Below are 17,107 nucleotides of genomic sequence, written 5' to 3'. Positions count from 1 at the left end.
TCCTGCCATTTTGGCCCCAAGCAGGGAAACCTGTGACAGGTCATCTCTGTTCCAGAGCTGCCCCTGGGGTCAGCCAAGGCATGGTTAGGCGGTGTCAAGGATCCCCACTGCCCTTGCCAGCCTGGCTTTCTAGGTGTTAATCCTATGAAGTTTCCTGCGAAACAAACTCTGCTCAGCATCCAACGCTGACCCCTGAGCTCACAAGCCACTGGGAGGATGGTGGGTGTGTTGCTGGCACACAAGAGGACGGGAAGCAGCAGAGGAGGTGGCTGTGCAAAGGCCAGGAACGGACTGGGGACTGAGGTGTTGTGGAGATGTGGCTTGGACCGGAGTTTCTTAAGCACCCGAGGTGAGGGACCACAAATTTCCTTTTCTTTTCTTTTCTGATTCTAATTTGTTGCAGTTTGATTCTCGTTCAAGGGGCTCAGTCTTTATTTTTGTTTTTATTTTTTAAGGACAGCATCTCACTCTCTTGCCTAGACTAGAGTGCAGTGGCACAGTCATAGCTCACTGTAACCTGAACTCCTGGGTGCAAGTGATCCTTCCACCTCAGTCTCCTGAGTAGCTGGGACTACAGCCACTTGCCGGTTAATTTATTATTATTGTTATTATTTTTTTTTGTGGTGGGAGATGGGGTCTCACTATGTTGCCCAGGCTGGTCTCTAACTCCTGGCGTCAAGCGATCCTCCCACCTCAGCCTCCCAAAGTGCTGGGATTACTGGCCTGAGCCACTTCACCTGGTCTGATTCTCTTTCAAAGTACAATGAAATTAGTTACTGGCAAAAATAAAACTGAAAAACAATAGGTAATTACGAGTCTGCAAATCAAACTCATAGATGTTACGTTAATGTGTTAAATTGCTGTAAACACGTCTAAATATTTACTGTCAATTTCGGTCAAACACTTCCCACAGTGACTCCTGCCTCCCACCACATTCAGAGTAGCCCTGTGACTAATCAGCCTCGGTGGGTGCAGGGATGTGGGGAGAGAACAGCAGGGATGCTGGGAGAGAATGGCAGAGAAGCCGGGAGAGAACGAACGGCAGAGCTGAGTTAGCTCAGAGTACATCTTTAGGCCTTTGGATGCCTGTTATAATATTTAAACTGTGTGCTGTTGGACAGGAGTCACCAAACTTTTTCCATAAAGTGCCAGACAGTAAATATTTTACATTTTGCAGGTCATGTGGTCTCTGTGGCAACTGCTCAATTCTGCCACGCTCACATGAAAGCAGCCATAAAGAATATGTAAATGAAGGAGGTGGCTGAGTTCCAATAAAACTTTATTCATAAAAACAGGCAGCCAGCCCACAGGCCAGCCTTTGCTGTAGGCGGTACAGAGCATGGCAGGTTTGTGGGAAGAAGAGTTACATGATGCATTGCCATATATCGAACTGATTGCACCCTTCTCTCTGCACACGTTTCACCCCTTCACTCCCATGGAACCTGCTGTTTATTCTCAGAGTAAACATGACTCAGCAACAGGAATTGAGCACCCAGGCATGCGAGCCCACACAGCTGACTCCCTTCTGTCAACTCTGCCCTTCTTCTGGTTGGCTGAACATCTTGGATCTATAAGCTTATGTTTTTTACCACTAAAATTGGGAAACGCTTGGTAGTTATTTCTTTAATCGTTTTTTCCATCCTGTTATTGCTCTTCTCTTCTCTTTCTTGGGCTCCAGTTGTGTATGTTAAACCTTTTATCTTGTCCCACAGACCCTGTTCATTTAATTTCCCATCATTTTACTTTCTCTTCTTCAGATCAAATATTTTTCTATTGATGTTTTCAAATTTGCTGGCTCTGTCTTCTGTCCTCCTCCATCTGCTGTTAAGCCCATTGTTGATGGGAACAAGACCAGCCCTAGCTTCAAGGGAAGTGGGTGATACAGTTTGGGTTTGTGTCCCCGCCCAGATCTCAGGCGAATTGTCATTCCCAATGCGGGAGGTGGGGCCTGCTCGGAGGTGATGGGATCATGGGGGCTGAGTTCTCAGGAATGGTTTAGTGCCATTCCCTTGGTGCTGTTCTCAAGACAGTGAGTGAGTTCTTGTGCGATCTGGTTGTTTAAAAGTGTGTAGCACTCCCCACCCTACTCTCTCTCCTGCTCCTGCTCCTGCCGTGTAAGCTGCCTGCTTCCCATTTGCCTTCTGCCATGATTGAAAGTTTCCTGAAGTCTCCCCAGAAGCTGAAGCCGCTATGCTTCCTATACAGCCTGCAGAACCGTGAGCCAATTAAACCTCTGGTATTTCTTTTTTTTTTCTTTGAGATGGAGTCTCATTCTGTCGCCCAGGCTGGAGTACAGTGGCGCGATCTTGGCTCACTGCAACCTCCGCCTCCCAGGTTCAAGCGATTCTCCTGCCTCAGCCTCTTGAGTAGCTGAAATTACGGGCACACACCACCACGTTTGGCTACTTTTTGTATTTTTTGTAGAAACAGGGTTTCACCATGTTGGCCAGGCTGGTCTTGAACTCCTGGCCTCAGGTGATCCATCCACCTCAGTCTCTTAAAGTGCTGGGGATTAGAGGTGTGAGCCACGGTGCCTGGCCTGGTATTTCTTTATTGCAATGTGAGAAGGGACTAACACAGTGGGGAGATGTATTTCTTTCTTCAGGTGGGCACGTTGCACACTACAGGATTTTGCTGGTAAAGCAGAAGAGGAGGGTGGTTGTGAGGGGACAGCTGGCAGCTGGTGGCATCTCCTGGCACTTGTCCTTTCTCCTCTATCTTCTCGTTAGGTAAAAGAGTCAGGTGTTTTCTTTACAAATTAAGATGACCTCATTCCTTTGCTGAATGGCTCCTCATGGCCTTTCCAAGTAAGTGTAAACACCTGTGCCTAGAATTTGTGGCCTCAAACAATATCGTCCCAATCTCTTTGCCTGGGGCTTCCTCTCTTCTCTGAGTTACACACCCAAGTCCCAGTTGGGTCCCACTTCCCTGTCCCACGTGCCATGCCTTGGGGGCCCTACGTTTGCTGCTGGCCTCCCTTTATTTGGGCTTCCTTCCTTTGGGTCACAGTCTCCCAGGAACATGCTCCTCTTTCGAGGGTGGAGCCAGAGGATTTCTACTGTGTTCTCCCTGTGCTATTTATTTCTTATTTATTTATTTTTAACTTCTATGTATTCATTTGTTTTTCGGAGACTGACTTTCACTGTTGCCAGGTTGGAGTGCAGTGGCACGATCCCGGTTCACCGCAGCACCTTCCAGCTTAAGTGACCCTCCTGCCTCAGTCCCCCGAGTAACTGGGACTGTAGGTGTATGCCATCACGCCCGGCTAATTGTTGTATTTTTTGTAGAGATAGGGTCTTGCCATGTTGCTCAGGCTGGTCTCAAACTCCCGGGCTCAAGAGATTCACCCACCTCAGCCTCCCAAAGTGCTAGGGTTACAGGCATGAACCATCATGCCCAGCCCATAAATATTTATTAGGTACCTACTATGTGCAGGATGTGTCAAATAAGACAAACCTAGTCCCTGTCCAATCTCCAGGTGCAGAGGCTGGCATTAAAAGATAGTGGGGCATTGGATGGGAAGCTGGAATCAGGCTATAGAGAGCATGCCTGCCATTTCCAATTAGTTCCTTCGGAATGTTTATTTCTCAAGCCGAGCACTTGTGGCGGGAAACTGTCGTCATCTTGGAAAGGTAGAAAAGCCTCTTCGCTATTATTCTCATTTCTTTTTGTTCTTTCCAAACTCTCCAGTGTGCTTGGGAGTGATGCTAATAGATGTATGTCATCAGCATACATTATTTCTTTATTAGCCCGTTTCTCAATTTTGATTCTGAAAATATCCTGATTTAGTCTAATTGCAATTTCACTGTGTTCCACGGGCAGTGACGGTTCATACTTGGGGGGAGCTGAGACGCGACCCTGTAGGATTTTTTTTTTCTTGCCCATATGCCTTTGAAGCCGGACCATTAGCTCTAAGGCATGCATCTCATCTCATCACAGTGTGATTCAACCTGCTTCTGGGGGAAAAAAAAGAGCCTAGGGTGTGTGTCTCATAGAAAGCAAAGAAACATTTTAATTCTAGGTGGTGGGAGATATTTTTCTGTATCTAAAGAGAGGGCTGCTGCTGCAGCCATTTTATTCCTAAATAATTTAACTATATTCAAAGATAATCTGATGTTATTGTAGGAAAGTGTATTTCTAATAAATTCCACTTGATCTGGGTGAATCAATTCAGGCAGCGCATAATTGAGTCTGTTAGCAAGGACTTTAGCAAGAATTTTGCAATCAGCGTTAATTAAGAAGATGGGACAATAATTTGTGCATAATTCCGGATCTTTTCCTGGCTTGTGAATCAAAGTAATAAGAGCAATGCTCAGGCTGGTGGTGGGAGAGTGTCATTAGGTGCTGATTTATAAGTACTTAGAAAGGTTTAATTTCATTTTGCTTCGAGCAGGGTCTCCCTGCCCCCACGATCTCTGGTGGGGTGAGCAGTCAAGACAGCAGAACGCTTCTCGTCCTGCCTGCCCTGCCGTGGGTGACCTCTCGCTTCCCATTTCTGTTTTTATTCTCCAGCCTAGCACCCCACTCACTTGCCTGTGATTTTTTGGATTATTTTTGCTCAATGATTTGAAACCAGGGACTCCATCTACTGAGATTGTGTGTGTGTGTGCGTGTGTGCATGACTGTGTGTGCGCATGTGTACGTATGCATATATGTGCATCACATCAGATTAAAGGGTTGTAGACAGCTTCACTGGGAAGTTTTTTCAGGGACCTTCCTGCAAAATGTCTCTGGGTGGGTAGGCAGCATGTGTCCCTGACTACAAGTCAGGAAGCATACCTGCTCCCACTCGGCTCCTAACTGGCTGTCGACTAGCAACACAGGTGAGCAGCAGTGTTCCCGTCTGTAGAACGTAGCTGTGGGATGAACTACAGGTGCCGTGGAGCACAGGAAAGGGCACTGGGTTTATATTGCCGACTGTGGAACCCAAGGTGTGTCATGCAACTTCTCCAAGCCTCATTCTCCTCAGCTGGAGGAGTGGAAAGGTGAGAGCTCTTGGAGATGATCTCACCTGTTCTCCAGGGAACAGCAGGTCCTTGGTGCATTGCCGACTCCTCCTTCTTTGCCTCTGTTTGCCCAGTTTCAGTTTGAACATGCCCTGATTTGGGGACTTACTCTTCCTAAGCCTTGAGCCAAGCTGCCGCTTAATCTGTGCATATGAGTTCGTACACCAGCTTCCTACGCACCTTCCAGCTGGTATCCTCACTGCCTCTTGACTTGAACCTCACCACTGGAGCCCTTCCTTCCAAGGCGGGGTGTGGCCCACACAGGCCCCTGTTAGAATCCATCATCCTGGGAAGGCAATGGGGGTCGGGAGGCTTTGTTCATCCCCTCCACAAACACAAGCCATTCGTCTTAGAACCTGAGTTAGTCCAATTGGTAAAGATGCTTAGAGATGATCCAGACCAATCCATCTTTGAAAATGAGGAAATTAAGGTTCAAAGAGGTGGTCTGACATGTTCAAGGTCACGCAGGTCATGGGAGAGCTTAGGCAAGAACCTGGGTCCTCTTCTTCTCAGTCCCTTGCCCTTCCCATTACACCACGTCTCGGCACCACCATCAGTGGGTACGCTCTTGTCATTGCGTTGGAAAATGATTCCTCCAAGGCAGGAGCTGTGCTCATTTAACTTAGAGTCAGCCATTTGGTTTGTCCTGAGTGATGTTATTCTCCAGGCATAAGGAAGGATGTCTGACTTAAGGGAGCAGGGGATATGGCCCATGTGTCATGGTTCGCCCCGCATCAAGCCTTAGATGAGAAGTCTAATTCTGCAAATGGACCCCATTTTCACATGTGTGCACATGTCCGTGGTGTGTTTACCCGCACTCATTCCCCACCTATACATGCGGCTGGTGAGATCTCTTAATAAAAACTCAATTAGTATTTCTTTAACTTTCCTCTGGGGTAATACCATTACCCCAAACACAACATAATGCCTCTATTTTTCTATTTCAATCAAGAATTCAAGTAGCATCTTGACTTGTATATAATATATCAGCAGCAAAATCATGGAATGCTGACATCCTTAATAATAGCAATTAGTAATCAGTTGTTTCTTAAGTCGTTTGATTACACTAGTTACCAAATTGTACAGTTGATGCATTTGGGGGGCGAGATGGGTCTCACTGCCCCTCCCCCAGCCGTCCTTTCTCCCTCTCTGTGTTCTCTGCAGCTACTGAGCCAATTGGTGTTGAAAAGAGGCAAGCACAAATAATGCAGTTGTTACTAATATTAAACAATAGAGACTTGGCTTTAGCAGAAAGTAGAATTAAATATTTCTCTGCAGAAACACAAATCCCGATAGTGTCTGTGGAAATGCAGTCTGTGCCCACCCAGCTGAAGGTGAGCAAAGGAGCTTGGCTCCTCCATGCCAATCACTGCACCCAGAGTCCGAGCTTTCTCTCAGGGCTAAAACCCCGTGCTAGACTCTGGATATAATCGAGTGTTAGGTGAGGTTCTTGCCCTGGAGGAGGTTGCATTTGGGTTTGAATTGTCCAGTCGGTATATAAAAACCAGCCTAGCAAGGCCATGCATTTCAGTAATGGATGGAGACTAAAGGCATTATGCTTTCATGGAGGGAGGATGCAAGATTTCTGTCCCAGAGCTCAGGGATGGCCTTCCAATGGAGGTGACCTCCCCTGCTTGGGGTCTGGAAGGATGAGATGGCAAAGGTGAGCAGAGGAGGTGCAGCCCTGGCTGGGAGGATCCTGTTGGGATGGGGAGGCTGACTGTAGGGAGTTGGGGGGTTAGCCTCAGTGAGCCCAGCAGGATGTTGAGTGGAGGTGACCTCCCCTGCTTGGGGTCTGGAAGGATGAGATGGCAAAGGTGAGCAGAGGAGGTGCAGCCCTGGCTGGGAGGATCCTGTTGGGATGGGGAGGCTGACTGTAGGGAGTTGGGGGGTTAGCCTCAGTGAGCCCAGCAGGATGTTGAGTGTCCCAGGTCCATCCTTGCAGGAGAGCAGGTGTCTTCGCAAGGGCACGGGCCAATTGCCTCTTTAAGAGAACTCGGATTGATGGCCATTCTCCTGCCTAATGCCTGCCTCAGGGTATGTTCTGTGCTTTGCCCCAATGTCTGCTAGGGCTAAAATTTTCAGTTCCTTTGACTTCTGCCTGCACCAAGGTGGGGGCACATGTTCACCTGAGGGACTTCTCCAGAAAAAGTTCTTTCCACCATTGGATACCCCTTTTTCTCTATGCTTTTTTTTTTTTTTTTTTTTTTTTTGTGGTGATGTTGACATGGATGCATCAAAATATATTCTGTTTCTTTCTGTTCTATTTGGTGGAAGTAATAAGTTTACAGGCCAATGAGCATGGTGATTGCAGTGCAAGAGGCAACGTCCTCAAGTGATCATGTTAACATGCAGAAAGAATGGTTACTTTTCTTTTTCTTATTTTTTCACATTGTCATTTTTTGAACAAAACTCAGAGTTCTTCTGTCTACTGGGGTTGTCCTTGGGATAGAAACCTCTTCCCTCTTCTTTCCCCCAGGTACTTTTGCCAACATGAGCCTTGACCCTTGCCTTCTCCTGGCCCGGGTGGGCATCCCTAGCTCTGCCCCCTCTCTTGGCCCAGCCCTGTTTTCCTGTGTTATCATTCCTTCCTTTTCACATTCTTCCTCTCGGGGATTTAGATGCTTGACAGGGTCTATTCCCAATATGTGCTGCATTTCAAGGTCATTGTGATGAGTTTTGACCACTGTTCAAAAATTGTAAAGACCCTACATGTAGCTTACAATCCAAACAGCTCTTTCTCCCATGAAAGATGGTCCCCCCAAACTTTCCCTTGCCTTGAGAAAGAGAACATTTGTTCCCACAGGAAAAAGGAGCCTACGCCCATTTTAGGCTGCGACAGTGAGTCTTTGGGATTATGGCTTCAGGGAAGCATGGAGAAGGAGGGAACCTAGATGATCCAAGCCAGCAGCGGTTCCCCAAGAGCCTCTGCAAATCACCAATTCTATGGGTTGTCAGCAGACATGAAAGTGAGGTTCTGGGGTGAGATGAGAAACCGCGCCAAATGCAATTGCAATCCTTAAGTCCCTTTGTGGTAAAACTCCTCCAAGTCTTTGATATGTCATCGTGGCAATCTCTGAGGGGAGGACCCAGCAGAAAGCAGTTCCCAAGCTCATCCCACCATGGAGCTTTTCTCAGGAAGCTTGTGGGTCTCTATGTGGGAAGCAGTGATCTAATCTCATACCCTTGTTAATAAGTGGAGACGTTGGTCTGGAGAGAGAAAGTGACTTTCCTGAGGTTACATAGCTCAGTGGAGTAGAGGTTCAATAAATCATCATAATCCCAGATCCCTCTTGTTTCTATCTTAGCCGGTGGCCCTATCCTCTTCTCATCACCACAGCCTTCCCATTGAGCCTCCCAAATATTTGTAAAGATGCTTAGAGATGATCCAGACCAATTCCATTTTTGAAAATGAGGAAATTAAGGTTCAAAGAAGTGGTCTGACATGTTCAAGGTCACACAGGTCACGGGAGAGCTTAGGCAAGAACCTGGGCCCCCTTCCTCTCATCTTTGTCACTTTGCCTTTGTGTCTTCCTCTGCCTTGGCTTAGACTCTTGCCATTTCTCACGTGGGCAACTGCCTTCAATGAACTCCCAGCTAGATTCATCTTCTTCCTAGCCTTTCTCTGCCTCCTTCAAATCCTAGTTTCCCATGTTAGCCAGAGTGGCATACCCCAAATGAACGTCTGACTGTATCGCTCCCTGCACCCTCATCCTGAAGTCCAGCCTGCTTTCTCTGTGATAAAGTCACTGATAAGGCGTGCCCTAGGATCACCTGTTTAATCATTTAGCATACCATCATCCTGAATTGAAGCAACCTGGAGAGACCCAAGCACTTTAAACATGTCATCAGTATCAAATTGTTCCTGCACTGCTGAATCATTAGGTAGGAAAAAGTACATGTGTATGTGTATCAGTCCGTTTTCATGCTGCTGATAAAGACATACCGGAGACTGGGTAATTTATAAAGACAAAGAGGTTTAACAGACTCACAGTTCCACATGGCTGGAGAGGCCTCACAATCATGGCAGAAAGCGAGAGACGAACAAAGTCACGTTTTACATGGTGGCAGGCAAGAGATAAGGAGAACCAAGCGAAAGGGGAATCCCCTTATAAAACCTTCAGATCTTGTGAGACTTATTCACTACCACAAGAATAGTATGGGGAAAACAGCCCCCATGATTCAATTATCTCCCACTGGGTCCCTCCCACAACACGTGGGAATTATGCGAGCTATAATCCAAGATGAGATTTGGGTGGGGGCACAGCCAAACCATATCAGTATGTAATTTATAACTTAATGGATTCATTGTGGAAGGAATGTAACTTTCCTATCACCATTTTCACAGTTTCAAGTGTTTGGTACAATGAGACACACAGTAAAGATTTTGCAGGGCAATTAGTAATGTGAAAAGAAAGGATATTTAGGTTCGAGATTCCCAATACACAAATCTTCAACCGGCTGGGACAGGTTTATGAAGGAAGAGCTGTTGAGAGGACGCTTGCTGCAGTCAGGATCCCAGCAGAAAGCAGATGGCATGAGCTCAGGGCATGCTGAAGGCAGGCAGGGTTACAGGAGCTACAGGAGACCACCTACAGGCGGCAGCAGCCACAGTGGGTGGCCATTTCTAACCCTGTACCTGATGGCACAGGAGGGGCAGGAGCTGCTGGGAAGGAGCCGAGCCTTCCGCAGAAGGAGGTGCTAAACCCAGCAGCAATCTGGCAAGGAGGGCCGGGGAAGCACTCGCCCTGCCCTCGCTTTCCCCCAGCTCCTTTCATTAGTGGCACCCAACAGGAGCCAGAGGGCAAGTGGGACTGATGCAGTTTGCAGAGATCAGCCTCTGGGGCTGCTTGGGTACGGTGGGCCTTGAGGGCGAATGCAAGATGTACAGCTCAGCACTCCCGGTCCAATCACTGCTTGTGATGACGGCCTTCCCTAACCACATCCCCCCAGGGCAATCATCTAGAGAGATGGAAGGTACCAAATTTTGGATCATGGCTCCTGACCCCTGCCAGATGTTAGGAAAACCAAGGTGAAGAGGAAGCAAGAGAAGGTTCCTTCCTAAAGCGGCTTAAGTCCCCGTTGCAAGGCAGCCCAGGAAGTAGATCCAAACCAAGGGGGTAGGGCGGACCCCCTCAGAAGTTCCAATCTCAGACCTCAGCACCTCAGCACCCCGAAAGCTCCATTCCCTAGCAGCAACTCTCACACATGTCCCATCCGTGTTCCTCCTGCATGTTGCGTACATGTGTGTGCATGTGTGCACCTATGTTGGAAGGGAGAATGGGGGTGAAGAGGAGCCCTCAGCGTCCCTTAGGGGCCAAGACTAACCTCGTCCCCTAATCTGACAAGCTGGGAAACAGCACAATACAACTAAAAGTAAATCACAGGTCAGGAAAACGCTTTCAGGAAGCACAACAAAGGGATGATTTCTATTGCTACATAAAGAAGTCCTACAAAATGATAAAAATGATTCAAAGAGATGGAGAGTTCCTGCCCGAGACCCAAATAGACAAGTCTTGCACCTGATGAGGCCTACAAAGAAAAAATCCTGTGGACAAGACTTCGTCCAGACCTGCAAAGAAAGGATGGGCGCAGGCAGTGAAGAATTACCAGTGTATGCTTATTAAATGGCAATTTAATACACACATTCATTACCAGCGATGCTCCATGGTGAGGCTGTGGCAAAACACATCACCTCACTGTCAGAGGGAATAGAAACCCTTGCGGAAAACAATTCGGAACCAATTTAGAAACAATACACTTTGAAAAAATGTTATGTTCTTGTTCCAGTTATATGGCTCCTAGGAATTTATGGTAAGGATATAATCCCAAATAAGAAAAAAGCCATATGAATCCTAATAAAGATGCTCGTTACAGCATTATTTATAGAAGCACAAAGGTAACCAAATATTATATTTTTGTAGGCATTTGGTTTAAGTATTTCAATAGGGGATTGAAATTAGGAAGACTGGCAACATAGAAGATACTTTAGATTTTTTAGATCTCAGGGGAGCAGAACACACAATTATGTGTATGATATGGTTATCCGTGGGTGAAATTTACACATGCAAATGGACAAGCTTGGAAAACAATGGAGCCACAGAGCAGCCACTGTGGTGGATTATGGCACCAAGGGTTAGTTTTTTTGTGTTGTCTTGCACTTGTTGCTTATGTAGCACACGCATGTACAGTATGCAGTACGCGTGTATGCACGTATGTACGAGAGTCAGATACCCAAGTACATATCATTTGCTTTTTTCAAACATTTGCCCCTCTACCTCCAGGATCTGCCCACCCATCAGCGTAACTTAGTAATAAAGTCCCAGATGCAGCAGGCTTGTTCTGGTTACCTAGCAGCATGCCGGGGGGCAGCTGAGCTGAGGGGTCTTTCATCCAGTCGTCATTGGCCAGTTCTATCACGGCGTCCACGGGCGTGACTTCAGTGCAGATTAAATCCCCCACTCTCTCCTCATCTTTGGCATCCAGGGCAGACTTTAATCTCTTCACTAAATCTGAGTTGAGTGGGTAGTCGGGAAGGTAATCCGAGTTGGACATTGTTGTGTCGTTTGTGCAGGGACCAGCCTTTCTTTTCTTCCTCTAAAGTGACTCCAAAATCAGCAGCTGTCCGCGAGAGTGGCGTGAGGGCTGCTATAAGTAGCAGCACCCTGGCTCCTCTTACAGTCCCTGGGGAGGGCCACCTGCCAGCAGGGAGGTGTGAAGTAATCTTTTCAGAGGCCTCAGCGAAGGATTATTCTAGAGATGGGGGCAGCAGACATGTTTGTGAATGGTGCAAGAAGGAGAGACAATATTTTCAAAGAGAGCTTTCATGGGTATTGTGGAATAATGTCTTCTTTTATCAAAAGTGAGGCTCTCTCCTGAAACTTTGAAAACCTCTTCCTGGCCCTGGGCTTGGACCTCAGTTCTGCAGAAAGGAATATTTTCTAATATTCTACCCCTTGTGTTCCTTCACTTCCTCTAAAAGGAGCGTCTGGTCACCTGTAAATTGGACATGCCTCAAACTGCATAGAATAGAATGGAATCTTTGGTTTCCAAATTCAGAGAAGGACTGGCTGATCTCAGGAAGACAAAAGCATCACAGAAGTGAGAAAAAAGTAACCTAAATATTACCTGCGACCTCCCCATGCCTCAAGGCTGGTATACTTGGCTCAAAGCCTATAATTCCATGACTTGTGGAAGTGCAGAGACCTCAGGTGGATTTCTGTGCACTCCTAGGGGCAGAGGTGGGGCTTTCTCTCCTTTACCTGTGTCTTCAGTGTGCTTGGGTCTCTGCATGACAACTTGTGCCTAAGCACAGCTGTTCCTGCAGCTTCTCTGCTGACATGAAGTGTACTGTGGTCTCTGAGGGCCCAGTGAAGGCCGTGGAGCTTACAGGGCCTCCTTCGCCTTGCCTCACATCTTGCCACCTTTTCCATTCCCCACTTTCTCCTCCCCTGTGCTTAATTTTCTGTCTCAATTTGGCCGGGACCACAGTGCGCAGAGACTTGGCCCAACGCTAGTCTAGATGGTTCTATGAAGGTGTTTTGGGATCAGATTGGAATTTCTTGAACCGGCAGATTTGGAGTGAAGCCAATGGCCCTCCCTAATGTGGTGTGGGCCTCAATCAGTCAGCCGAAGGTCTGATTAGAGCCAAAGACTGACCTTCCCTGAGCAAGAAGGAATTCTGGCGGCAGACAGCCTTTGGTCTCAACCTCAGGTCTTCCCTGGGTCTCCAGCCTGTCAGCCCACCCTGCTGCTGATGGATTTATCAAGACTGCACAATAGTATGAGCCAATTCTTGAAGAGAAATTCTCTGTCTCTCCCTACATAGTGTTGGTTCTGTTCCTCTGGAGAACACTGACTCATATACCCTCTTCCTCCTTTCAGCTCCTTTGTGTGATTTTCCAGCTTCTGTTCCATCTGCACTTGAGGTGCCAGGCACTGTAGTTCCTGCCCGACATCCACTCTCCTTCCACCTGCCCAACAAGGCCTGGCTTTCTTGGCAGGAGCACTGTGCCCAGTCCCTGGGGATGAGTCACGTTGATTTAGGTCGGTAATGTCAGTCGCAGTCTCCTTTGCTTGCTACTCAATGTCCAGTCTCCCTTGCAACCCAATTCTGGCTGGCGGTAGCAGGCATGGGCTGCGGGGGTGAGTCTGGGAAGTTACCTGCTTTCCTGATCAAGAAGGACAGAAGTGGCTGGCATCTCTCTTTCCTGTTCTTGTTTCCTTAAACATGGACATGGTATCTGGAGGTGCAGCAGCCACATCACAGCCGGGAAGCAACAGACATGAAATGAAGGATTATCACACAAAGGAGAGTGGGACGGAAAGTGGGAGAGAGACAGGGGATGACATTTCTGAACCCCTGCCCCAGCTCTGGAACCCCAGCCACCAGACCTCTTGTCTTTATGCCGTAAGCACTTTCTGTGTGTTTTCTGTTACAGCTGAAGGCATTCTTGATTGATACGGCTAGTGTATTTACTCTGCCTTTCAATCATGGAAATGTCCTGGTTTTAGTCTAAGGAGGTGCAGGGGGAATGGCTCAGCCAGTGAAGAACTTGAGTTGATCCTCCCAAGCCTTCTATTCTTTGATAATAGTAATGCCCTGCCTTCTATGATAAAACCCCAATGGATTTTTTAATGACAAGAGCCAACTCCAGACTCCCCGAGTGGAGGAGCAATGGCACCACAGGTTGGGCTCATGAATGAGCAGCAGCCAGTGCCACTGGAGTGACTGCCTTTTAGTGTCACAGACCCTGACAAATGGACCCCGATGGAGACATCCTTGGAATCTCTGGTAATGGACTCTGCCCAGAAGGGAACTCCGAACTCCGAACATCTGCCTGCTGTTCAGAGGCTTGACCGAACTGCAGAGTATAATTGGTCTCAGCTTCTTTCTTTGGCCCAAGAACTGGGGGTTTTGAAGGAGATTTTGGAGCTTAAATTTCCAAGCACGAATACTTTGCAGCATCAAATATCTTACATGTAGGGAGAAATCTAGCACTGGTACATTTGTGTAGGTACAATGAAATGGGGGGTAGTGACCATAGGAAAATGATCAGCACTGGGGCAAGGCAATTTAAAGAAACAAAACGAGAATTATTAGAGACTGCTATCAAACTTCAAATCAGAAGGGAGGTAAAGATGAAGCACTTGTTAGGCAGATAATAAGATGACAAAGCCTCAAAATACGACACTCACTGATCTTAATTACCAAGCTATCTGCTGGGTGTTTAATCAGTGGCACATACACTATGCTAATTATTCCAGCTAATTTCGTTATAATGCAATTCTTTATCAACCCTGCTATGTATAAATTAGGAATTGAAATGTAACTAACACAAATTATATTTAAGGCAACATGAATTTCTTTATTTCAGCATGAAATCTTCTAGTCTCTATTTCTTTCTTTTTGTGATTATCTAATGTCAACCCCTCCCCACCCCAGTCCCCTGCAGCCTAAACCATCATTTGAGGAGAAAGGAACCCAGCACAAATATTTCCCCTTTTAACTTCTAGGAAATCATCTGTTTGACTTTCTCCTTCAGCAATTGTCCTTGAAAGGTGTAGAATATATTTCAGCAATCAGTGACAGACGGATCCTGGCTTTCTCTGCATAGATAAAGGTTGCTTTATTGTTCTATTTTAATTTTTAAGTAATCATTGGAGGGTACCATAATTTATGTATTTTCAGTGACATATTGTATGTAACTTACATCAAGTTATGTTTACAAATGTGTTTAGATGAGGACTAATAACACGTATCTTATAGAGAAGCATAAATATTGTCTGGAATTTTTAATGTCATGCGGCTCTGCATCCAAAGAGGTCAGGACTGCCAGGCTTGTGATTTTCTCCTCCATCAATACTTTTGGTTTTGAACAAATTTGCAGCAAAATAACAAAGCCTAATAAATTAGTTGATAAAACTGGGGTCTAATTTAGTCCCAGCACTAAGTCCATTGCCAAAGGAAGGCCATGGTCTGGGAGAAATGAACAGTCCCAAGTCCTCAGACCCTCCTGTGACCTCAGAGTGAGGGACAAGCACTGTGCCCATCTAGACTCACTCAAAGTGACTGAGACATAGCCCTGTCTATGGATTCACTACTGAGACTCATTTCTTCTTTGGGCCTGAAATGTCCCTGCTTTTCCCTGAGAGCGTGGAGAGCAGCTCCTTCATCCTCTGGTCCCCTGAGTGCTGTTGGGTGTTTCCTCGCCTCCAGATCCAGCTGCTGGGCCCTTCCCACTCTGGGTCAGCTGGGGCTTTGCTCCCAGGACAGAGGCTTCCATCATCTCGCATCATCCTCTCTCCTGTCTTTGATTCCCACTGTCTTATTTTTATTTCTCCTAATTCTCAGCTCCAGTGACATAGATGTTTCTCTTTGTGGTCAGAAGCTTTTTAATTTTGCTAAAGATTAATTTTTTTTGACAGAGTCTCGCTCTGTTGCCCAGGCTGGAGTGCAGTGGTACAATCACTGCTCACTGCAGCCTCTACCTCCTGGGCTCAATCTAATCCTCCCACCTCAGCCTCCCGAGTAGCTAGGACTAGAGGTGCGTGCCACCATGCCAGGCTAATTTTTAAATTCTTTTTAGCAGAGAGAGGGTCTCACTATGTTGCCCAGGCTGGTTTCAAACTCCTGGGCCCAAGCAACCCTCACGCTTCAGTCTCCCAAAGTGCTGGGATTACAGGTGTGAGCCACCATGCCCAATTTGAATTCCTTTTCAATGAGTCTTTTCTAGCTTTTCTGTCTGGACAGGTTTGACTGAGATGTTTGTGTGAATGTATTTTCCATTCTGTGTGGGGCCAGGCTCACCCATCAACCCACCAGGCTGCAGTAGCCACTTTGTAGTGCAATCTTGGTACTTGAACTTGAGGTGGTTCTTTGTGCAATGAGAGAGCAGGGGCCACTTTCATTTCCCCTGTGTCTTCAGAGGCTGGAAACAATGCAATGGGATGTGGGCACAGACTAGATGTGAAGAAAGTCATTGACAATTCTTGAAATTTTTTTTTTCTCTATTGGGGCATGATTTGTGATGATGCAAGGATGGAGTTGTACAATTGGAGATATGGGTATTTCCTACCAATATAATCATCAAAGCCCAAATAACACACAAATGATTTTCATTCAGTAAACACTTTTTGAACCCTGGTTAATGCCAGGCACTTCTTGATGTGTATGTTGATTATATAATTCACAATATGTGCCACACACTTTCTAAAGGTGTTGCAAATATAACTTGTTTTCTCCTTTCAATGGTGCTGAGGTTATTATCACTTGAGAGATGAGGAAACTGAGTGGGGAGCTACTGCTGAGGACACATGGCTATTAAATGGGTTAAGATGCAAACACACAGCTGGCTGTGCATCCCAGTGTTGTGTGGTCCTGCCTCTTGTTCTGTGCCCAGTTCTTCCATCTCCTAGTTAGCTTCCTCCTCTTCCTTCCTGATATGGTTTGGATTTGGGAAGAGTGGTTTCATGGGCCAGACCCAGGGCCCTGCTGCCCTGTGCAACCTCAGGACACTGCTGCCTGTGTCCCAGCCACTCTAGCTCTAGCTGTGGTTAAAAGGGCCCCAGGTGTGTCTCAGGCCTCTGCTCCAGAGGGTGCAAGCCAGACGCTTTGGTGACTTTCATGTGGTGTTAAGCCTGAAGGTGCACAGACGGCAAGAGTTGAGGCTTGGGAGCCTCCACCTACACTTCAGAGGATGTATGAAAATGCCTAAATGTCCAGGCAGAAGTCTGCTGCAGGGGTGGAGCCCTTATGGAGAACCTCTACTAAGGCAACATGGAGGGTAAATGTGGGGTTGGAGCCTCCACACAGGGTCCCCACTGGGGCACTGCCTAGAGGAGCTGTGAGAAGAGGGCCACCATCCTCCAGACCCCAGAATGGTAGACCCACCAACAGCTTGCACCATGCACCTGGAAAAGTGGCAGGCATTCAATGCCAGCACTTGAGGGCAGCCATGGCTGCCTCCACCCTGGGTGCAGGCACTCTCCACCCTGCAGAGCCACAAGGGTGGAGCTGCCCAAGGCCTTGGGAGCCCACCTCTTGTATCAGTGTGACCTGGATGTGAGACATGCAGTCAAAGGAGATTATTTTGGAGTTT

The 17,107-nt window shown here is 47.1% G+C and overlaps 1 protein-coding gene across 1 annotated transcript in view; it reads right to left on the bottom strand.

Moving 5' to 3' along the window:
• Nucleotides 1–11,620, bottom strand: part of ASB18 (ankyrin repeat and SOCS box containing 18) — a 74,521-nt gene extending 62,901 nt beyond the window's left edge. The window contains 1 exon segment of the mRNA XM_050751691.1: nt 11,357–11,620. Coding sequence (XP_050607648.1) covers nt 11,357–11,561 — 205 coding nt within the window. The 5' untranslated portion in view covers nt 11,562–11,620.
• Between the last annotated feature and the right edge of the window lie 5,487 nt (nt 11,621–17,107).

The sequence above is a fragment of the Macaca thibetana genome, chromosome 12 (genome assembly GCF_024542745.1).
Source record: "Macaca thibetana thibetana isolate TM-01 chromosome 12, ASM2454274v1, whole genome shotgun sequence".
Taxonomy (NCBI): Eukaryota; Metazoa; Chordata; class Mammalia; order Primates; family Cercopithecidae; genus Macaca; species Macaca thibetana.
This window is presented reverse-complemented; position numbering and strand designations above follow the sequence as displayed.